The sequence below is a fragment of the Sinocyclocheilus anshuiensis genome, unplaced genomic scaffold, assembly GCF_001515605.1.
Source record: "Sinocyclocheilus anshuiensis isolate Anshui unplaced genomic scaffold, SAMN03320099.WGS_v1.1 scaffold529, whole genome shotgun sequence".
Taxonomy (NCBI): domain Eukaryota; kingdom Metazoa; phylum Chordata; class Actinopteri; order Cypriniformes; family Cyprinidae; genus Sinocyclocheilus; species Sinocyclocheilus anshuiensis.
Genome location: NW_015540872.1, coordinates 638,609 through 663,439, shown reverse-complemented (window position 1 = coordinate 663,439; position 24,831 = coordinate 638,609). Strand labels below are relative to the sequence as shown.

The following is a 24,831-nucleotide window of genomic DNA, read 5'->3' as shown; positions in this document are numbered from 1 at the left end:
GTTCAGAAGAATTTTTCATTGGCAGTTTGTTAACTAATGAATTAACTAATGTTAACTAATGAAGCCCTAATGTAAAGTGTGACCGAACAATAAAGAATCAAAACACTTTCAAACAATATCTAGGGCATGTTGTAGTCCAGATTAAAAAAAAAGTTTGAAAAGTTTGAAAACAAATAGCCTATTCTAAATATTTAAGTATTTGTCGCTGTGATGAACAATACACAAATTACACAAATCTGAATGGCTGTTTAAATAATTTAAACACCTTTCAGAAACAGAAAGTAGTGCAGCTGCTTTGTTTACAGGTTTTCCGGGGTAACAGCTGCATTTAAATGAATTATTATTATTATTTCTGCAGTTTAGCGCCATCTGCTGTCAGAGAGTGAAAGTGCGCTTTCATCCAGAGCGTCTCTCACTTGTTCCGCCATGTGTCCGCGCTCCGCGCTTATTTACATCAGAGTGCGCACACGTCTTTCACGCAGCATACAGCGGTGTTGTGACCAGTTGATATATAATTATTCACGGTATTTAGAAGTGCCCACGATAACAGTATCGTGCATAGTCAGTACCGTGATATATCGCATTACCGAATACCGGCACAAGTCTAGTTACAAGTTACAACACAATATACGTTCACATCAGTGTTAACTCAGCGGTAGAGTTACTCTCACGGGACACTGCACTTATTCGCAATCACAAAAGTACATTATTTGCATGTGTTTTAAAGCCTTGCCGGTTAAACGTTTCATTCGCGTGCTGTTCTGAAGTGCGCTTTTTCTGAGCATGTACACATGAAGCGTGCGCAAGCTAAAAACAGCGCCTGATTACTGGACTAAGTTATCTTTAGCGCTAATACTGTCAAAACACACAAGGTTTACATATAGACTCAGTTGGTTATGTCTAAAATAAAAGTAAACAGTTGAGAGAAAAATGGATTCGTGCCTGTATATTAGATGCATGCAGGTCTTAAAGGGACAGTACTAAACATGCTGCCGACAGTCATTAAAGAGATAGTTCACCCTAAAATTGAATTTCTGTCATTATTTACTCAACTCACATGTTGTCCCAAACCTGTATTAATTTCTTTATTGTGCTGAACACAAAAGAAGATATTTTGAAGAATATGAGTAACCAAAGAGTTGCTGGTCCACATTCAATTTAATAGTAGGAAAAAATACTACGAAAGCCGCTGTGGACCAGCAACTGTTTGGTTTTCCACGTTCTTCAAAATAGCATTCTCAGCAGAAGAAAGAAACTCATTCAGATTTAAAACAACTTTTGAGTGAGTAAATGATGGTATAAAAATAAAACACTATGACAGAATTGAGAGACAGATGACAGAATTTTTATTTTTGGGTGAACTATTTCTTTAAAGTTAGTAAAACAACAAAACACAGAGAAAAATCACTCACTACTCTTGACTGAAAAACTTTAATATAGTTGCTTTAATAGGAATCAGTCTATGTTTATTTTTATTTGTTCATTCAGTTTCTTGAATGCTCCTGCTAAATACATCACCTTGAACCTGAAAAAAAGAAAACACTGTTTGTTTTATTTGTATATTCTGTGTATTTGTAATGTGTATATTTGTTCTTATTTTTTAGATAAGAAATAAAGATAAAATAATGACAAAGATTTTTATCTTTGCCCACTTTGGCCTAAATAGCCACCATTCTTTTTATATTTTGTTACCTTGAAAGGCGTTGTCTTTATAATTGGGAAATTAGTTTGGCTTTAATGCTCAGACAAGTTGCGAAATAGTAAAACCAACATGTCAAAGAATCGTGATCAAATCGTGAATCGTGATATTTCTAAAAAATTCGTGATATGATATTTTTGCCATATCGCCCACCCCTACCCAAAACTGAAGAAACAAACTCATCTACATCTTGAATAGCCTGAGGGTCAAACTAATTTCATAAAGGCATTTTAAAAACGAACTTAAATCAAACTGAAATCCACAATTGTCCTTAGCGGAACAAGATCTCACCTGTTTACGTTTAAAGTGATGATTGTGATGTGATTACCCTCTAATCAGATCTGGAGTAGGATAGAAGGATCAGAAGATCTTGCAGTGGTTGTTTGGGAATGTTACAGATATCCTAAAGACCTGAATGTGGCAGATCTTTGATTGATGCTGGCTCAGACTTTAGGACGAGGACCGAGGAACAAGATTTAGCAGGAGCCGCTCCCGGGCCCATTTACTATTTTTGGGGATGTTCTCGCTGCCTATAACTCATTAGTCAGCTGTGCGCTGTGTTTGCGCTGTTTTTCTTTTCCTAAAAAGTGATTGGAGAGTCTGTATCATGATAACAGTTTTAAAGCCCCTTGGGGATCAAGTGGAAAGTATTCTGTTTGCATTCCTCACATGCCTTGCTCTTTTCGAGATGCTGTTTGGTTAGTGCAAATTGACACCACATGTCGAAGGTAACTACACTAAGGCATGATAATAGTTCATTTGTGTTTGTTTTTCTATGGGGAAATAAAAAATATTATTTACTGTCTGTTAATTATCAGACAGCATCAACAAATATTTGCTTAGGGAAAACTCAATTCCATTGGGGGTTTGGCACATAAAAACATTGCATGTTTTATGTAAGCAAAAACAGCCCATGCAATATTTACAGTATGTAGCAGTTATAAAATATCATTTTTATTATTTTTAATCATAACACTTAGTAAATAATTAGATTTTAATAGTGTAAATGTGTTTTTTGCAAGTAATCACTAAAGGTTTTTAATCCGAATCCATGTGTTTTTCCTCTGTCAGTGAATTGCTTTTGTTTTGTTTCTGGAAACACATTTAGGAACTGGAACACTGCTAATCTTGCCCAGAGAGTCAGCCTAGTCAATTAGTAATCCTGAAGAGATCTTACTTAAGAAATTCCCTCTAGCCACCACATTCCAAAGATGTGACTTTGGCCAACTAATGTGTTTTTCCCTTTATCACCTCTTACCTCATCCAACTTGCTTAACCATAACAACATTGGGAAACCCATTCATGAAGATACCATGCATGATCCCGCCCCCCCCCCAACCGAATTAGTTTTTAAGTTCCTTTTATTGATTTTTAATGCTTCTTTTGTATCACTGAACAAGCTAGAGTCAGTGCTGTGGGTATTCTGCATTCTCTGAATAAGACAGTTTTTTCTACCGTTCTCGGATGAAGCTGGTTTGCGCTTGAGAGCTTTCTCTGTTTGGGTTCATATAGGGTTTATATCTGATATTCGAACATTAAGGCACCACAGTGATGTGAAAAATAATGCTCACACTAGATGACACGAGACACGTGGGTATAGACTCTGGAGTGTTTGGGATTTAGTCTACTACCGTTTTTTTCTTTACAAATTTGGGATCTTTAATTTTACTTAGCAGTTATGATTAACTAAGAGCAATTAATTTAATGATTTAGTAAAAATGTAGTTCAAATTGAAAGGCATACAGTTTTCAGGCTGAAAATGGGCATAAATGGAGAATCTATATCATTTTGTGTGTTTTTTTTTTTGTTCTATAGATGAGCTGATAAGATCCAGGAAGAACCTGGCAGTGCTTTAATAAAGTTACAAACAAAGCAAAACAAAAAAAATTCCATTGTATTCAAAAAAATTATTTCACGTCAGTTGAGAGTTGCTAGGAAAAGATAAAAATATAATGACAATAGTAGTAAAGTAAATAAAAATACACAGATGAGTAAAACAACAAAAATATATAATTAAATAAAACCAGTAATATCCATGTTCAGCTCACTCAGACAGTGCTTTATCTTGAAGTGAGTGTTAAGTTGGTTCTGAATCATTGAGGAGTGAAGGAGCAGCATGAACTGAAGGCAGGGAATAACATCAGGTGTATTTTTAAAACGGTTTCTTGGTGGCACCATTTGTGATGACCAGGCTATGCATTTAAGTGAATGACAGAAGAATCTCTAAAATAATGAAAAGGAAAAATCTAGTTCATTTTCAAATAGTAATTTTTTATATTGGTGTTATTTTATACTGCTTTAAAATGTTTTTTTATTTAATGACTCTAAAGTGTGGTGTAAGTTTTCAAATTGATTTTCTAATATACTTCTTAAAAAGTGTAGTGTTGGTAAGATTTTTTTTAAGATGTTTTTGAAAATTGTCTTTTGCTCACCATGCAAGGCTGTATTTATTTGATCAAAATACTCTAATATTGTGAAATGTTGTTTCAATTTAAAAGAACAGTCTTCTATTTAATATTTTAGTGTTACATCAACATTCAGAAATCATTCTATTATGCCGAGATGATGCTTAAAAACATTTTTTTATTATTATGAATGTTGAAAACATTTGTGCTGCTTAATTTTTTTTTTTTTTTTGTGGAAAGCATGATACTTTTTTCAATTGAAATAAAACAACATTTATATGAAATGGAAAACCTTTCCAACATTATAAATGTTTTTACTGTGACATTTGATCAATTTAATACTTCCTTGGGTTGTTGAGGCCTTGTTTGATATGATGCCTGGGTTTCTGATTTCTCTCATCTTATTTCTCACATACGTACATACATACACAGTGTTCTACACATTTCACACTCTCCTGTCATGATTTGGACTCTTGATCCAGAACAACACTCGCCTTGCCAACAAAGGACCATTTTATGTTTCTCGTAAAAGAAATCATTACACTCACATTTGACGACAAGAGGGCATTTTTCAGGCATTTCTCAAAGCATGCCCTGAAAAAAAAGTCAGTGTATGATATTTTGTTTTGGCCAGAATACCCATGATTTGATTGTGCTGATTGATAGCAGGCAGAGCAGTGCAAGATCATGATAACAGGCTGTGCCAGTGAGTTTGAGGAAGGTTAGTTCGGTTTACAGTCTTGTCTTGTATTACTTTTTTGGCCAGACTCTTGTGTAAGACAGAGAACATGTTAGCGTGAAGTCCTGTTTGCGCATGTGAGATCCCACTGTGAAGCAAGGGCAGGCATCACATACTATGGCTGCACACTAGATGGCTGATCTTTCCTGCCCTGATCCCCTCTCAGCTCTCAGAGCTCTTTCTCGTCGCCCTCTGCTCTTTAACAACAAGCCCCCTGTGAGCTCAATGCTTAACACTGCCACAATCATCTAAAAGCTTTCTATGAAATCCCTTATTGCTGGTATTATTTGCTTTTGTCAATGTGTGCCGTTTGTATCATTGCTGCGACTTTTAGTGTCGTATTCAGTACTGTCAAGTTACCCCAGGTGAACTGGGTAATAGATATCACCATACTTTCCCAGTTGATTGATTATTGAAAACGTTACAGTATTACAAGTTTTCTAAAATTGTTTAAATATGCAAATGGGGCATTATCTAATTAAATGTGCACTCATTTGCATACATTTCCAGAATAGAAATCTGAACATTCGATAAAGCCAGATTCAGTTTCATTTTGTTGTCATATTAGTCAATGTTTTTTTTTTCCAGAAGGGATTTTAGTTATCTCTTAATATTCCATGAATCAGAAAATAATGTCAATAGCCAGAAAAAAAAAAAGATTTTCATCATGTTTTATTAATAAAATGTTAAATAAAATCAGACAAATGATATATTAACAAACCCCCTTGTAAAATTTTTTAATGTTAATTAATTTGTGAGAAAATGGCCTTTAAAGATATTATATCTATAATATAATATAATTTTATTATATTATAATTATATATGTTAAATGTGTAATGTAATTCAAAGTTGCAAATAGATAAGGTGAAATAAAATTAACACTTAAAAGTGTATTTTGGATGTTTTCTTTCCATTAGTCTGAAACCACATGTTATGAAAAACAAAATAGCCCAAAATCTCCAAAGTTTCCAGTAATGGAAATGAAAACAACTGTTTTTGCCTCTAGTGTCTTGTCTTAACATAGCTGCGTGTTTATTGATAAACTGTGTAAACTGGGTAGTATCTTAATGTAATATTCCAGGATGCTGTTGTTTACTTACAGAAAACCATTTCAATTCATCTATTGGTTTGTGTAATTTAAAAAAATAAAAAAATGTTTATTAACATATGCATTCTAACTGCGATATACACTTTTCAAAGCGTGGTATACCTTAGTTCTCCTAAAGGTTGGTTAAACAGTAGCCTGAAATACAGTAGGCTAAATATTTTTCTGCATGGCTTTTTACAGGCCTTAAATACAAATTTAAACTGTACCCTAGGACAACAAACATGCATGCTGCATGCTCCCATACATCAAACAAGTTTGACCACGCCCATCTGTCACGACAAAACCAGATCGCTCCCAACATAATCAACAGTGCCGTCTACACTGGAAGGCCTGTTTCTGTTTTTGATATGCTGCACAGCTAGACCAGCTACTTGCTCAGCTAAAATAATATTATTTACACAAACCATGTGTGTTCATTGATTGACATATTTTCAGTTGTTTTATATTTCTTATGAGAGTTACATCCAAGCCAGCTATTTTAATACTATTTTATTTAATTAGTTTTTATTATTTGTAAATGCTTTTTTATTTGTTAATTTTTTTTCTATCATGTATAATGTATATAAAATATATAATATAATATGTATAATGCCTAATGTATAATATATTTATTTTTTATATATTTCTCATTGTTAATTATAATTATTACTATAATTTATAATGTATATAAAATAAAATATGTAATATTTTGTTCATGTGTCTTCTGTTCCATCATGCTTTAAGGAACAGTGGCCTGTGTTCGTTCAGCCTTCATTTACAAGGCAATTACTGCATAAACGTCTGTCTGTCAGGAAACACTATTTATTGCCCCTTCCTTTCAAAGTCACTTACATAAAATATATGACTGGCTCTTGATGGTGACAACAGGGAAGTCAAAGGCTACTTTGGAGTCAATCTTGGATCATGTTCTGTAACATTTCTGAACAGTTTTATTGTACTATTGCACGTCAGCTTCACAAGAAATGCGCTGACAACTTTCAGTTAAATCTAGATGACATCAGACAAATAAAGTATATTTTAATAAATAATATTTTATTTTACTTTATTTGATTTTACTCTTTTATTGTATTAAGTACTTATTTTTTATTGGTAGTTTTATTAGTATTGAAGTAAAAAGTACATGGATAATTCTGCAGTAGTGTAGATTAACATTCAGGTGATATTAGACTAACAAAGCTTAGTCAAGGCACCATATAAATGTGTTAAAGAATGTTCCAGTACTTTGCTTGCTTGCTTATTTATTTATTTATATTCATAGTGTCAAATTACTATTAATAGCTTTTAATAGCTAATTTTGATTTATATTTACATCCAAATGATATCGGACTAACAAAGCTTGGTCAAGAACACCAGAAATAATTTGTACTTGTATATTTCGAAACTGTGTGAAGTTTTTTAATGTCTGCTAAATGTAGATACACTTGGTCAACTGGTGGCCTGACAAATGAAGGCTAAGCTCAAGAGGCATTATCATCGAGAGGGACTGTTGAGGGTGTTCATGACGGTAGGGCACCTATTTGTGCTGGGTTAAACAGCTGAGGTCTAGGTCAATAGAGGATAATGGATGCAGATAAAGCTGAACCCATATGAAATGCCACCTGCCTGAAACTATTATTTGGGTGTGTGATTTATTGAGTGCTGTGCTTTAACTTCAGATCAAACTACCTTGCAGACTCTAATCTCAAAAGAACACTGATGGCTTGCATTAACGTTGCCGTATAGATGCAATATGCTAGCTGTTGTTATGTCCCTAAGCTGCTAAACATATTGGGTGCAATAAGATGAAAATAAGAGATTTTATGATACTCCTAAAATGCTAATGTTTTTTCGTGTGGCTTGGAAATATTGTATACCTCTTGATCCTGTGGAGCTTGTATTTTAACTTGTTTTGCAATGAAAGGTTCCAGAAGACAATAATAAATAGAAAGGCAGGGGAGGAGTTGGAATTGGTCGAATGAGGCTGCTTCACCTTTCATGCTCTAGACTTTTCACACTGTCCTATCAGCCGGAGTTTGAGAGAGTCAGTCAATATGTCACACACTCCTGCTAGAACACCATGTGCTCACCCTGGAACAGTTTGGATAAGCTTTCAAAACTGACTTTAACAAAACCTGCTTCAACTTTTGTTGTGAATGTTTCTTGTTTATTCAGGGATCAATAAGGAAGGCCTGATGGCTCAGGGCCAGTGACTTTACAGAGCAGTTGACGGAAGTGGGTTATCACTATATTTTATGTTTGTTGGTCATGTACATGTTGTTGTTGTTGTTGTTTTTTGGACTTGCAAAAAATTGTATAGCTTTTATAGCTAATTGAATACGTCATATTTTGCAGTTTAAATATCACTAAGGTATTGTAATGACTTGTGATTGTTTTGGAGCCTGTTACAGCTGGTAGAAAACTATAAACAAATTAGTATTAATTTCCAGCCAAAGTGTGTTTTATATGAATTTATAGCTCTTCTTTGAGTTGACATTTTAAGAAAAATATAAATTCCTTATATGTAGTAATATGCTACAAAAAATAAGTATTCATTATATGTTGTGGGGCCAGTGAATATTAAAAAAATCTTTATTGTTGATTGCATTTATTTATTTATTTTTATTTAATAGTTTTTTAAAAGCACAAAGCACTATATGCTAGGTACACTACTCTTCAAAAGTTTGTTTTTTAAAACAAATTAATACTTCTAATGCACTGAATTTGTCAAAAGGAACAGTAAAGATAAAAAATAGATTCTATTTCAAATAAATGCTGCAATTTTGAAATTTTGTCGTCATCAAAGAATCCTGAAAAAAAAAATGTATCATGGTTTCCACAAAAATATTAAGCAGAGCATCTGTTTTCAACATTGATAATAAGAAATGCAGCATCAAATCAGTATATTACAATAATTTCTGAAGGATCGTGCAGTATATTAAAAATATATTATATATTGTGAAAATAGATGCATTATAATAAAAAATGTTATTTTACATTTTACAACATTACTGTTTTTATATGAATAAATGCAGCTTTGGTGAGCATAAGAGACTAATTTAAGAAACATTAAAATGTTACCAAACCCAAACTTTTTAAGTGTACATTTTATTGTAGTGATGTCAAACATGCAGAGATAATTCTACATCGGTGGGTTTCTTCAAATAATTTGTATATATAAACCATAACCTGTCTGTGTGCTGTTTGTAGTTCTGGTACTTTCTAAACACGTTTGCTTGTGGTTCTTTGTTACTTTTTGACTCTTATAATGTCGACTTTTTTGATGAGTATAAAGCAGAACAAAGCCAAATAGCGATGGGTCATTTAGTCCTGAAGCATACCATTGTGGGAAAAAGTTCATCATTGACGTAATATTGTTGACCTTCCTCAGCTTGTGGCATTTTTGTTGTTCCTGCAAAAACGTGTTTGTAATTATGCAAGCTCTGCTCGGTCTGGCATGCGGCCAAGAGCCAAAACCTGAAGAATGAGTGAAGAGACAGACACTTTAACTTTAACTTTTGAACTCTCAAGATGTTAGCTGCTATATTCAATTTTTTTTTCTTCATGGTGCATTTTTTCACATATCCTCATGTTTGAAAGGAAATTCAGAAACACTGCTTGCACACTACTTCATGTAATATTGTTCATTTTATACACTTAACCCAAACCTTATGTTAAAACAAGTTCTGACAGTCTTTTAAAAGAGATTTGATCATTTTAATCAGTTTTACTTGCTGTAACGTCTTATCAGAATCACAGGTCAATTTAAAACCAGATGTCCCAGTACTGACGACACCTTCCTAACCGTCTGTGTGCTTGACTTTAGAAGAGCTCTAAAAAATCCAATCCAGCAGTAGGATTTGATGGAGGTAGTATGACTTGAGAGAGTGGAAAATGCAAGATCACACCGTCAGCAGGTTCAGAGCCAGGTCTTCCAAACGACACACAACTTTCGGCACAGATTTACTGTCTGACTGGCTTGGGTTTTATTCTCCAGGTGCCACACTTGCGTGAGCTTGATTACAGGAGTCAAGGCCAACCTTTGGGAAACCCTCATTCCCTCCTCCAGGATTCTGCCCTGGAGTCTCCCCCTTTGTTTCCTGTTAGGATTCTTGGAGTGGAAGCGTTGTGACAGAGGAACACTGTGGACCGAACCGTTTTGCGTCAGCAGCATCTGTTTGTGTTGGAGGCAGGTGACCCCAGAGGGGTGAGCTGTATATCAGAGAAGCACAGCAGCTGGGACAGCCCATTTACATGCGTGCTCATATGCACATTATTTATATGTATATTTGATCACATCAACACACACAAACAGTGATGAACTATTGCTTTCTTTCCCTCGAGTGTCTTCTGTGTCAGCACTGTCGGAGATCACACACTCAGATACGCTGTATTCCCTGCTCTCCCAGTCACACTTCAGACAGCAGGATTTTCATTTCAGCCCTAAAAAAAAAGAGCAGTCACTTTGGAGCTCTCTGCTCTTAGCTGTGCCAAGATAGCAGAGGGGCAACGTGGTGCGGAGCAGCCAGCCAGCTGTGCGCAGAGGCAGGGCGAAAGAGAGGGCAGCCAAACTCTAGGGCTGCCCCAATGACCCCGTAAAGCCTCCCCACCTGTTCCCAGCACCCGCTGTGGTGTGACTGGGATCTGGTTGGTTGGTGAGATGGGCATGACAGTGACTTTTGTGGCTGCTGGCCTGCGATTAACATTTGGCTGCTTTCTTACTTTTCCATTTTGCTTTTCAGGAGTTCTGCTCGAATCATATGTTTAATGCAAAAAAAGTATGTATGTATGTATGTATATAATACGTTTATTCAGCAAGGACACGTTCATTTGATCAAAAGTGACTGTTGTGAAGACTGTTGTTACAACCTATTTCTATTTCAAGTAAATGCTGTTCTTTTGAACTTTATTCCTCAAAGAATCCTGAATAAAAGTATCACAGTTTCCACACAAATATTAAGCAGTACAACTGTTTTCATTGTTGATAATAGTAAGATATTTCTTGAGCACCAAATCAGTATATTAGAATGATTTCTGAAGGATCATGTGACACTGAAGACTGGAGTAATAGGTGCTCAAAATTCAGCTTTGCATGAATGAATGAATTACATTTTTAAATCAATTTAAAATAAAAGAGTTATTTGATTGACAATATTGTTTTACAATATTACTGTTTTTACTGTATTTTTGATCAAGTGCAGCCTTGGCGAGCTCAAGAGCCTTTTTCAAAAAAGCACAATCTTGCTCCAAACATTGTTTTTAATTATTGTTTTATTTTTTGGCAACATTTTTGGTACCCCGCTATCATTATGGTTTTTTAAGATGTAGTCCTTTCTAACATTTACATTTTCAAATATATAGATTTGCACATCCCTAGACAGGACAGGATTCCCTTCCTCCTAGTCTAGCGAATCAAATTCCTTGGCTGACCACTGAATAACCCCACCTCCACAGCCCCCCTAGTAATACCAAAACAAATGGCGATGGCTAAAGCAGATGCTAGCGAGCTCAGACTGAGACTAAGACAACAGCGCACAATAAACTGGAACATGTCTTGGAGCTTAACTGCGTTCCAGACCCAAATCAAATTCATTCTTGTGATGTTTAGATTGTCATGTTTTGCATGTGAGCCGTTTTGAAGACCATTGTCTTTATTGAGGAAAGAAGAAAAACCATCAAAATCTTCATCCCATGACGACATTGTGGGGAAAAGCTTTCAAACCCTCCGTTTGGAACGACTCTCCATTATCACCCAATAACCAGTTTTAATAATTTATAAAACTGCAACTGATGCTTCAACCCATTTACAGCATTTTTGTTTTAGAGCGCCTTATAATGACTTGCATCATTTCCTGGAAGACTATAATCACACAATTGCCATCATAGCCTTTAGGCCAAGTGGAACGTTGGAAGCTTGTAGCCGGTTCGGTCTGTATCTGTAACTACCCTCAGTGGAGAGAAGTGATGCTCCCATGTGAAAAGCGCAGGATGGTGCGGTATCTCTTCATTCCCTTCCACAAAGGGAATGTTCCACAGGCCTGCCAGCTCTTCTTGACAACAATAACCCTCTTCCCCAGTCTCTCTCCTGTCCGTCAGAGTCCTGACACCAGCCACTGAGAGCCAGACATAATCACTGCTCAGCATGAGTTCACTGACTGCTTTCCAGAAGACGGCATAACTCTGTAATGACCAGGACTGTGAGCCATTAAGGATGGGTTGTGCCCAAGTTCAAGGACGAAAGCAGTGATATTGGAGATGCTTGGATAAATATCTGTCAGATAATTATGCTTGGCACCAAAAATGTTTCAGGTTGCTGTACACATGGATTGATTAAGTAATAGGGTGTGAGATGCTACTTTCACTACACTACTTTTAAGCAGCAGCACTCTTGATTTTGTGGTGTTGCCTAATGATAGATCAGAACTGATTCAAATGTATTCCTTACTGTGTGATTTCATGCACTGTTTTCCCGGAGAACACGAAATGTGCAATTCAGATCGATGCGGCCGAAAAGTCATAATGTTTAATGTGAAATGCGATCGTCTCTAGGGGTCAGATGAGACTTGAGAAAGGGCCATTGACCTTGTCTTTGTGAGACTGGCTGGAGTTGACTGCAGAGTAGCCAGGACTTTCCCACACTCACAGCTGCTGCAGACGAGCTGAGCCGTGAGGGGCGTTAGTTCTCTGACACCCACAGGAACACAGACTGGGACACATTCGGCTCTGCTACACACACGCACACACTCTTGCTACCATACATGATAGGGCTATTCAAAATCACCACATTTTGTGGACTAAAACCAGATACATCATCATTTTTTACAAATGGACTTCATAATTTAGTTTTTTTTTCGTGGCATAAGTTTTAAATATTAGTTCTGGCTTTTTGTTGCTCCTTTTTGAAGCTTTTATCTACATACTGACCCAGTTTTTTACAAACCCTTATATGCTGCATATATATTTGATAAATATACTCTACCATTCAAAAGTTTGGGATTGGACTATTTATTGTTTTTGAAGGTAAAATAAATTGTTTTCTCACCAAGGCTACAAAAATCCTTTGAAGTCTTAATCAACAGTAAAACAGTAATGCTTTGAAATATTATTATAGTTTAAAATAACTGATTCTATTTTAATACATTTTATTCGAGTGATAACAAATCTGATGTTTGTTTGTTTTTCATTACTCCAGTCTTCAGTGTCACGTGATCCTTCAGAAAACATTCTAATATGCTGAGTGATGCTTGAGAAACGGTTCTTTTTTGAGAACAGATGTGCTGCTTATTTTGGTGGAACCAGTGATACATTCTTAAATTAGACCATACAGAATAACAGAATTTATTTGACATAGATTTTTTTTATTATAATACGATGCACCCTTGCTGAATAAAAATCGTATTTTTTTAAATTTAAGCAGATGCTGATAAAAAATTTTTTTTTTTTAAATCTTACTGACTCTTAAATGTGATGCACCCTTGCTGAATAAAAATCGTATTTTTTTAAATTTAAGCAGATGCTGATAAAAAAAATTTTTTTTTAAATCTTACTGACTCTTAAATGTTAGTCAGAATCAGAATCAGAATGAGCTTTATTGCCAGGTATGTTTACACATACGAGGAATTTGTTTTCGTGACAGAAGCTTCCACAGTGTAACAGGATGACAGTGAAAGAACAAAAAAACACAGATAATAAAAAATAAATAAAAAATAAAAAATAGAACAAGTAAATAAGGAATAAAAATATATAAATTGACAGTCGTATGTGCAGGTATATTACAATAGACAGTTTTTGTATGTACAGGTACTGTATATTATGTGCAAATTTGAGGTGTAGACTGAGTATGAGTGTTAGATAAATAAGTGTGAGTGAATAAATAGTGTGTGTTCCACAGTTATTGTTAAGTGTTCATGAGATGGATGGCCTGAGGGAAGAAACTGTTCCTGTGTCTGGTCGTTCTGGTGCTCAGTGCTCTGTAGCGTCGACCAGATGGCAACAGTTCAAAGAGGAAGTGTGCTGGATGTGAGGGGTCCAGAGTGATTTTGCTAGCCCTTTTGCTCACTCTGGATGAGTACTGTTCTTGAAGAGAAGGGAGGGTTGTACCAATGATTCGCTCAGCAGTCCGGACTACTATAGTGTATTACTATAGAACATATAAACTATTGCTAGTATATCTGTTCTATATATACAATTACTATAGAACAACTTTTTTTAATTTTGACTTTTTCTTGTCTTTTTTTTTCATTTATTAATTTAGGTTAATATGTTATAAGTGTTTACTTAATAAGTCACTTTAGTTCATAATACATAAACTAATGTTGCTTTATACAACTTTAAAAAATAAAAATGTATTTGTATGTAAACATTAACATTTTAGATTAATATATACTGTAGAAATATAATTAATTGGTAGTTTGTTACGCTATTGCATTACACAATGTTAATGTATAGAAGCATATTGTAATGCTTTTCAGGAAAAAGCTTTCAAAATCACCCAATAATGTCATGCTTGTGATTTCCCATGTTGCATATCAGGCCATATTTTCTTTGTCTTTAATCTCAGATCATACAGCATTTGCTTATAACAGACTTCAACAAACTGTGTTTTGCTGTGTTTTTAATCAAATAAGACCGGTTTCTCATTTTCATAAAATCATGAAGTACAGACTGGTGTTTTTCCTCTCTCTCTCTAACACTGTCTCTCTGCATGTGAAGTGATATGTGTTCATCAGTTGTTCTGGTTCACTGGCTGGTCTGTTGTGTGTTGATGAAGCTCTTGACTGACTCTGTGTAGTGCTGTGGCTTTCATGATGCTGTTTTTGTTTGGCCAGCCCTGGTTGGCCTCTTGGTTTCAGATGGTGTGCAGTTATTTAGCCACTCGACTGAGATTCTCTCAAACACAAACACACAATGCGCTTATACTCTCCGTCTCACACCTCAACACACTGACTCTCTCATAAAGACAATTTAGTAGCGGAAGTTCGGGGGGGTTTTTCAGTCGTGTTGATGTCTCATTTTTATTTAGTCTCATTGTCAGCAAAGTTCCCACATGTCGTTTGTGTTAGCTTTAGGTTTACGTAAAGTATGATGGCTTTGACCTTATGTAGGCGAATATCTGCAGACTAGAGTCTACTTTCGAGTGTTTTAAATTGGTGTTTTGTAATGCAAATACTATATGACACATTTCCGCCACAATACACTCGCAGGTTATCTGTCCTTTAAAGAATAAGACTGTCTCTTTTTGCCTGTGGGTCGGATTAAGGGAGTGTATTTTTGCACATGTATGGGTGTTTGTTCTGCTACTATTTGCTTGGTTTTTAATCAGATTTTTTTTTGTCTAAATTTCTTTATATGTAAATGTGTACATTTGTGTTCTAACAAAAATGTTCTATTTTAAATAAATGCTGTTCTTTTGAACTTTCTGGTTATCAAGGAATCCTGAAAAAAAGTATCACACTTTCCAGAAAAATATTTGTTTTCAACATTAATAATAATAATAATAATAATAATAAATGTTTCTTTTTTCATTATTACAATGCTGAAAACAGATGTGCTGCTTATTTTGGTGGAAGCAGTCATACATTTTTTAATTAGAACATACTGAATAACAGAATTTATTTGACGTAGATTTTTTTTTAAAGAAATTCGTTTTATTCAGCAGGATGCATTAAAAGTAACAGCCAAGTCTTTTTACATTTGTGTTCTAACAAAAATGTTCTATTTTAAATAAATGCTGTTATTTTGGACTTTCTATTTATCAAGGAATCCTGAAAAAATATATCACACTTTCCACAAAAATATTTGTTTTCAACATTAATAATAATAATAATAATAAATGTTTCTTGAGCAGCAAATCTGGAAACTACAAAATTTTAAAATATATTAAAATAGAAAACATTTATATTAAATTCTAATAATATTTTGCAGTATTACTATTTTTATATTTTTATCATACAAATGCAACCTTATTGAGCAATAAAGACTGCTTTCAAAGACATTTTAGGTAATATTTTAGATTTGACCTTTTGATTTATATCAAGGCTATAGCAAATGTTGCAACTCTAGTAAGATAACACAATATTCATGAGATTCATAAATTCATTGTATTTGTAAAAATACTTTTTTTTTTTTTTTTACCTTTTATAATATATACAACTTTTTTTGAAAATAGTGATTGAGATATATGGAGTCAGGGTAAGACAATATCCTTTAACTTTTTACAGGTGTTTACACCAGGTACACTGTAAAACCGAACAGTGAAATTAATTAAATTAAATGAGTTAACTTCACTCAAATAATAATGAAAGTTCATTGGACTTAATTGAAATAAGTTCTGTAAATTTAGGCTTGGCTTGGCTCCCATGGCTGTCAGCCCCGCCCCACTTGTCATAAAAATTTTAAGCTCTACTAACTAAAAAAAAATTGAGTTTGTGTACTCAAATATTTTGAGGCAATAAGTTTCCTCAAATGTTTTGAGTATTCTTAACTTACCAGGTTTTACAGTGTAGTTACATGAATCTCAAGTGCGTCTCCTGTGACCACTTGTGATCGGATTTCAAGGGGAAAGTCTCTGATTTCATGACTACATACATCACTGACTGCGTCAGAGTGTACAAGGAAAATCTGCGTAGTGTTACTCTCAAAAATACATGCATTTTAATCTAAAAACAAGCATGATGTTTTAAGTGGAATTGTCCTTTACCTACTTTACTTTACTTCAGCTGTGCTTCATGTGATCTGTCTCACTGCATGTCAACATCAGTCGATTTATCTCAAATGTATTTGAATTAAAGAAGTCTCATACTCACCAAGGCGGTATTTATTAGGTCTAAAATACGATAATAGTGTGACAATTTACAATTTAAACTAGTGATTTAATATTAATGCATTTAATGCAAATTGAATTTATTTCTGTGATGGCAATGCAGAATTTTTTCCATTTCTCCAGTCTTCAGCGTAACATGACCTTTCAGAAATCATTATAATATGCTGATTTGCTTTTTAAAAAGTACAGTATTATTATGAATGTTGAAAACAAGTTGTACTGTTTAATATTTTGTAGGAATCATTATACATATTTTACAGGATACTTTGAAAAAGAGAAAACATAAAAGGGAATTTATTTAAAATAGAATTTCTTTTAAAATTCTTTACTGTCACTTTAGATCAGTTTAACCCACACTTGCTAAATAAAATTATTATTATTATTTTAACGTAAAGATGTCAAACTTTTGAATGGTAGCTAGTCTATCAGGACGGATTAGCAGTTAAACTCTAAATGCAATGTGAACACATGCTTTTTCAGCTATGTATGAATTAGCTCATTTTGGACCCGCATTTAGTGCTGTTCACTTCACCCAAACAAATCTCAATAGCAGGTATACAAGAGTCATAATATTGTAAAATATTCAAGGAAGCCGATTTTGTGAAACTGACCCACCTTTATTTTTCTGTTAATCTCTGTTCCATCTGTGAAGCTTACTAGCTCAACAGAGCGTAAAGAACATAGCGAGATTTGCTTAAGTAACTGTGACATTGTGGGGCATTCAGAGGGGTCAAGACTCGAGTCTATGTTTATGTACTTATTTAGCTCTATGCTGCATGCTCGATTTAATGGGATCGTATCTGACCAGTCAGATGTTAAGTGGTCATTTTTGACCCACAGAACCTTCCCTGTGTTGGAGAGAGAAAGTGTCAGACACCTCGATCTCTCCTCGATCTATCTCCCGCCAATCTGAATGCTGTGACATTTGTACTATTGTTTGCTGGCCTCTGTCAGGTTGCCATGGCAGTGCTTATTTGCCATACTAAATGTCTGATGGTGTTAAGCAGATGCTGACAGCTAACAGTGATCGTCTCTGTCTGATCAGTAAAACATCTGATTTGAGAGCAAGAGGCCACAGTGTCTACATCGTAATCAAATCCCAATCCAGACAAGGAATTAAGTCATTTGTGTCTTGGTTTATGTGTTACTCTTTTGATTCAGTGAAAGCAGGTGAGTGTGTTTCCATCAGCTCCATCTGTTGCTCTCTGTGGTCATGTCTTTTGGACAGCTCTGAGTGCCTCAGAGTGCTGCTGGTTTTAAAGATCAGAGCTGCTGGAAGTGACACATGACACGGCCAGTGCAGGTGCAGGGGACTTCTGCTTAGTCTGTTACTTCTTTCGCATATCACCAGTACTCCCCCATGTGGGCAAACGCTGCGCTGCCATTCAGTTACAGTGACTTTTCTGAGTTTAACATGGCGACTGCTTACATATGAGCCGTTGTTGGCCAAGAACTCTCTCGAACTTTGCTTGTCTGATTATCTTAGAACTGTGACATGCCACTGTTTTGGTAATGCTGGTGAACTCTGGTTAATTTGTGTTTGCTTGGTTGCTAAATTAATTTATGTCAGTTTTCCCTGAAAAGTTTTCTATATCCTTGAAAGAAAGGATCTGATCTCTTTATTGTTGTAAACAGAAATAAACCAGACTCAGAATAAATACATGGGTTGTTATTATAAAATCCAACATTTTTCTATTTCTTATAAAACTATATACATGTAGTCTTTTAATTAATATGAGGCCACAAAACTGCATGGAATTTGTCCTTTTAAAAAATTAATTTGCCACTTTGTAGGACTGTAGAATTGTATTGCAAAAATATAAGGTGGCCAGGAAAATAGTCAGAAACTTATTTATTAGTTATTGCACCTAAAATCAATTTTTCCCCCTTATATATTCATATAAATTTTAACCAAAATATATGGCTCATACTTCCCAAATATGCCAAATGAAAAAGATATCAGTAACACTTTACAATAAGGTTCCATTAGTTAATGTTAGTTAATGTATTAACTATACATTTAGCAATACATTTAGTACAGTATTTATTAATGTTAGTTAATGAAAATACAGTCGTTGATTGTTAGTACATGTTAATTCACAATGCATCAACTAATGTAAAGAAGCACAACATTTGATTTCAATAATGCATTGGTAAATGTTGAAATTAACATGTTTTGTATATTAGGGTTGTGTGTTACACCTAATGTTGTTAAATGAATGTTTATTGCATTATTTCAGTTTCATGTGTGTTACCATGATGGTGTTTAGTGTTTGTGTGAATGAAACTGTGCACCTTCTATACATGTTATTATTTAAAAGCTGCTTGTGATGGGCTTTGGTTCATCACATGACTTTCTCATCACCACCTGCATTTGGTGGTTATCAGTGTATTACAAAGGTACAAAACAGATTTCATTACTTCAATAGGTTGGTATATTAACATTATATCAGTTCATGAAATTACGGTATTTAACTGTAAATTTAAGTTAAAACCGTGAAACCTAAAACGTTGCTACCGTATTTTTTACGGTAAAATTCCGGCAACCACAGCTGCCGGTTTTTTACCGTAAATTTTACGGATTTTTTTTTACAGTGTACTTAATTACTGTAACGTGAGTATTTGTAATTCGTTACTTCACACCCCTGAAGTTTCAGTCTACAAGACCATTCAATCATATTTTTTTAATATATGTATATTTGGATAACTTGTTTTGCAATGTAACTGTAAAAATTGCTTTGCTACAATGATACCAAAAAACAGACACAGCCTGTGACCTGTCTTGGTGATAGTGTTGTGGGACTTGGCTTCTGTTGGGTGACTTTCCTCTGAGCCTCTGAGACAGATAACGTGGAAATGCAGTCAAATGACGTAGTTTGGCTAGATAAGATCTGTGAGCGCTATTGTTGACGTCTCATTGTGGTTACAGTGGTTTTCTTTTTTTCCCTGCAAGCGCCAGAAAGGTTTTCGTTTAGCAGCTTTCAGCTCACGAAAAGCATTGCTCAGTTGTTGACAAAACATTAAATCTCACATCAAACGCTTGTTCAAACCAATGCGTAGAAATGGGTTTATTTTTACATGGTGAAACATAAAAATAACTAATTTATCTGCTTCTTTGTCTTAAATTTCCATAGGTTTTGTGCAGGGTGGCAGTCGTGAATGAAATGTGCTTTAAAGAGCCTTTGTTTTGTGTCCTTTAGATGATCCTGTGGGACTGGGACCTTAAACAATGGTACAAGCCACAATATCAGGTCAGTACAACTCCTGTTCAGCTTTTCAACATTTTCTCAGCATGATTTATGCAAGTTTTATTAGGTAACTGCACTCCCATGACATTCTGGCTTAAACAGCCAATATCTAGAGCAGACTATGTTTTTAATTCACTTTTTATGAAGCTTTGTGAGATACTTTCGTTTATAAATCAATGTATAAAATAAAATGTATTTAGTAATCATTTATTCAGAATGCCTGGTTCTAAATGTTAAGCACATTTATTTTTTAGAAATATGTAATTATAAGTTATTATGTCCGAGTTTTATTGTATAATGCTTTATGTCCAGCCTGGAATAAGAGAGTAATCTTTGTGGTCCATCACATACAGACCAGCATCTCCTCTCACTTACTTTCTTTCCGTCCGAATGAGCCTCATATGGTCCATCTGAGAACAGTTTGTAGCCTGTTAGCATGCTGAGGCCTGTAGCCCCTCCATCTGCCCGCTGCTCATTACTGTGGCTGACCTGCGAGTGGATAACCCTCATACTGGCTCACATAAAGCTTGCCAAATGACGTCAAAGCCCGGAGGAAGTGCTCGCTGTGCACTTTTACCACACACATGTGAGCACGCACACACACGCAGGTCGCAGCAGTGCCGCCACTCTACTTTATTACTTTCATCAGAACCACCACCCCCTTCAAAAAAAAATGATGTAGGTCTGAATTAAATACAATCAATAAAATGAGCTCAGCATGTACGCACAAGGCTGAAGATGGATTAAAACTAGCTGAGTTTATAGAGACCCAGAGTTCTTCCTGTAATATCATTATGAACGGTTGCTTTTTTCCCGCTGAGTGGATATCATCAAAAACTGTCTCTGCTACTTGACTGGATTTATCAAATGGATGGCTCTGAGAATGAGTCATTCTTTGCTACAGTTACTACTGGCACAAGTCTGGAGTAGTGGGATGGCATGCTGTAGCGTTGCTGTAGCTCAAACATTGCATGGCGCTAAAAACACCAAAGTTATGGGTTTGATTCCCAGGGAGTGCATGAACTGATAAAAGGTGTAGATTTAATGCAATGTAAATCACTTCGGATAAAAGTGTCTGCCAAATGCAAATGTAAAAATATATAAAATCATGCTGTACTTCTAAATGACCACAAGGAGGCAGTATAAGTCACATAAACAGATACATACAGAATCAGAATCAGAAAGAGCTTTATTGCCAAGTATGTTTAACAGAGTCCGGGTGTTGTTGTTCTGTCTCTGTGATCAGATCAGCGAGTTTCTGTAAAGCTGAGCTCACGTGTGCTTGCGGAGGAATGTAAATACTCACGAGAATACAGGGTAAATTGTTGTTTCTTTATGCAGCAGATTTCCTAATTTTGCATTCTATGGACATTCTAATCTTTGTCTGCTTAGGGTGCAGTGAGTGGCAATGGTGTGGATCTCTCTGTGATAAACGAGGCCAGAAACCTGGTCTCAGACCTGCTGATGGACCCGTCTCTCTCACCACACGTCCTCTCGTCACTGCGCAGTGTGAGCAGCCTCATGGGAGCTTTCTCTGGGTCGTGCCGGCCCCGGGTCAACCCCTTCACCCCCTTCCCCGGCTTCTACCCCTGCGCTGAGATCGAAGACCCCTCAGAGAGAGGAGAGAGAAAGCCACTGAAGGTAGGTGAGCCGCAGTGTTGGGAAAGAGACTTTCCTCACCGAGCTACAAGTCACTCATAATTTGAAGTAGTGTAACTGCAGTCAAGCTACGCTTTTAAAAAAGTAGGTAGCAACACACAAACTACTAACAAAAAGTAGATATTATATTGTTGTTGCTCAAGGGACAATAGTTATATATTTAGGTATAAACATATCTTGTGTTTATAATTAATAATTATAATAATTTAGAATCAAATGTATTTTTCTGTGCACTGATATTAAAGATATGACTAGTGCTGGTAATCTGATAATTATATACATGTTAAGGCAGATTACTGACCAAAAAGTAAATTTCTGTTCTATTTTGTCAAAATAAATTATAGTTTATACTAAAAAAGTAAAATCAGTGGTTTTAAATGCTTAAAATGAATTTAGGCATCACATCATTATAATGTATAGTCTGATAGATGGATATTTATTATGAAAAGTTAAGTCTAATAATATGGGAAATGTGGCACAATTACATTTCCGGTATGAGCCATTGTATATGCAATATAGACAATAACAATGAATGAAAAAAATGGCTCTGATATCGGCTAATCACCATTATGGAACCGATATTATACACTATTGGTCAAAAGTTTGGAGTCAGTAAGATTTTTATTTATTTATTTATTTTCTGTAAGAACACTATACAGTTGTCACATTTATAATGTCTTTAAATAGCTTATTTTCTTAAATTTTGATTCTATTTTTCAAAGAATCCTGAAAAAAAAAGTACATCTCAATTTCCAAAAAAAAACTTAAAGGGGTCATATGATGCTGCTAAAAAGAACATTATTTTGTGTATTTGGTGTAATGAAATGTGTTTATGTGGTTTAAGAGGCATGACGAAGCGGATATCGTCCTCTTTTGGAAGACCAAACAAAGTAGTTTCGCTTTCACAACGAAGCACACAGCGTCTTCACGACATGGCTGCAGGTTCAACAATACTACAGCGAGAATAAAAGTTACGCCTTCTTTCTTTGCGTGAACATTTGGGCGGTGTTATGCAAATCTTCCCAGATCGTGACGTAGGTATGTGGGGGCGTGTTAGAACGAGCCGTTTTAGGTAGGCGTGGTTAACTCTTAACTTTTATAAAGAATATCTCTTTGGTTTTGAGACTTTAGTGTTTGCAACTTTACAGATCTTCTTTATGCACCAAGAGCTTGTAACACTCCAAAGAGAAAGGAAAAATTTAAATCGCATCATATGACCCCTTTAAGCAGGACCTTTTTTCAACATTGATAATAATAAAAATATTTCTTGGGCACCAAATTAAAAAACTGCTTGACTGTTTGATGAACCGTCCAAATGCAATGATTTACTAGAATGAAATAATACTTTTTAATACTACAAATGAGTGAGAGAAAAGGGTGAGAAGGCAGTTTAGGAGAGTGCTTTAACATATTAACTTGGGACTAAGTGATCAATACAGGGACATTAGGACATTTGCTGGTTCAGTCCCTGCTAGTAGCCATCATCTTTGTGCCCTTGAGCACAGTTGTGCCCTTGGATATCTCCAGAGGTATTGTCCCTGCGACTGGTGCACTGTAAGTCATGCCTGTTTATTGAGTACTTCCTAATGACCTTGTACTTTCAGGGTCTGAGCAGCAGGAATAGTCTCCCTACCCCTCAGCTGAGGCGCAGTTCAGCCTCTTCCTCTCTGCCCCCACTGGAGTCTGCCTCGTCACGCTGGGAACGTACCAATGGAAGGAGATCTCACTCTGAGCTCAGCAGGTCAGAGCTCTCAAACTGCCTCACGACTGCACTCTTACACCTTAGTGCACTCTCTGTACTCCTCTGGGGCGGGCAAGGACAGGAACACTGGTGCATTTGAATCTGTGGATTGATAATCGCCACGAAGCGTGACATAATATGACCAAATAGTTGAGGTTTTAGTGCTTTCTGTAATTTCACTGTTTGTCCTCAAGGTGGCAGTATTAAAAAGCGATCGGTCAGAATCTGGGTTGAGAATCCCTAAAGAAACTTCATCTAATACAAATTTGACTTAAACTCACATGGAACATTCAGTCATTCATAAAATACTCAATACCACCATGTCTTTTTTTTATTAAGTATTTAGATTAAGTCATTTTATTATGCTGTCACCTATCAGTAAAATTGTTATCTCCGCTGTAACACATTTTAGTATGTGACTTCTATACATTTCTTCTTTTTTTTACCCTACAGCCAGAGTTGTGTTTCTAATGGACCCAACAGCAACTTGCTGACTATTCCTAAACAGAGATCCTCCTCCGTCACACTCTCCTATGGCCACACAATACCCAGAAGACCAGGTCTGCAACCATCAAGAGTGAAATAACCTTCCTTTCATATCAAATTTTGTAAAAGTTAGGAGATTAGCCAGACTGATTTACATGTCATAATTGTGGAGGTGGCATTATTTCAAAAGCTGTCCTCTTCTTATGTTGGTAAATAACAAATAAATCAAAATCTAGTATAAAATACTTAAGCCAATATCTATCTATCTATCTATCTATCTATCTATCTATCTATCTGTCTGTCTGTCTGTCTGTCTGTTTGTCTGTATTTATTTATTCATTTTTAAGAAAAAGTAAAAAAAAAAAAGTTAAACCTATTCTACTTATATATTTTGGTTTATAGACTGGTTTTAAAAAATGTGTGGTGTAACCAGTAAGTAAAACGTAAAAACAAATTTTCCAAAGTTAAATGAATGAATGTATGAATGTGTGTGAGATATAGAATACTTAAAGGTATAGTACATCCAAAATGAAAATTCTGTCATTCTTTATTCACCCTCATGTTGTTCCAAACCTGTTTGGCTATCTTTCTTCTGTGGAACTTATAAAATATATTTTGAGAAATGTCTTTCATGTTTTTGCCCATATAATGGAAGTCAATGGTCACTGATCTTGACACACAACATGAGGGGGGGTCCTTTCTGGTTGTTTTCTTGTTGCATGACAACGAAATGGCCACCTGTACAGTATGTTGACTACACCACACTTATTTAATTGGACAGAAAAGCAATAATATTTGGTTTATGCCAACATTACTTTTTCAAGAATTTCAGTATTTTAATACTGACCTTTACAGTGGTCTCTGTACAATTGCACCACCTTGACTTAAAGCCCACAAAAAAAATATCAAAATGATTTTAATTCAGAAATTAAATCATAGCAGGAATGT

At 35.3% G+C, this 24,831-nt stretch overlaps 1 protein-coding gene across 1 annotated transcript in view; it reads left to right on the top strand.

Annotated features, from left to right (window-relative positions):
* Positions 1-24,831, top strand: part of LOC107688169 (cGMP-inhibited 3',5'-cyclic phosphodiesterase B-like) — a 57,862-nt gene that overhangs the window by 22,542 nt on the left and 10,489 nt on the right. Inside the window, exons 2-5 of the mRNA XM_016485762.1 lie at positions 19,950-20,000; positions 21,390-21,638; positions 23,261-23,397; positions 23,851-23,957. Of these exons, the coding sequence (XP_016341248.1) occupies positions 19,950-20,000; positions 21,390-21,638; positions 23,261-23,397; positions 23,851-23,957 (544 nt within the window). The remainder of the gene's footprint in view (positions 1-19,949; positions 20,001-21,389; positions 21,639-23,260; positions 23,398-23,850; positions 23,958-24,831) is intronic.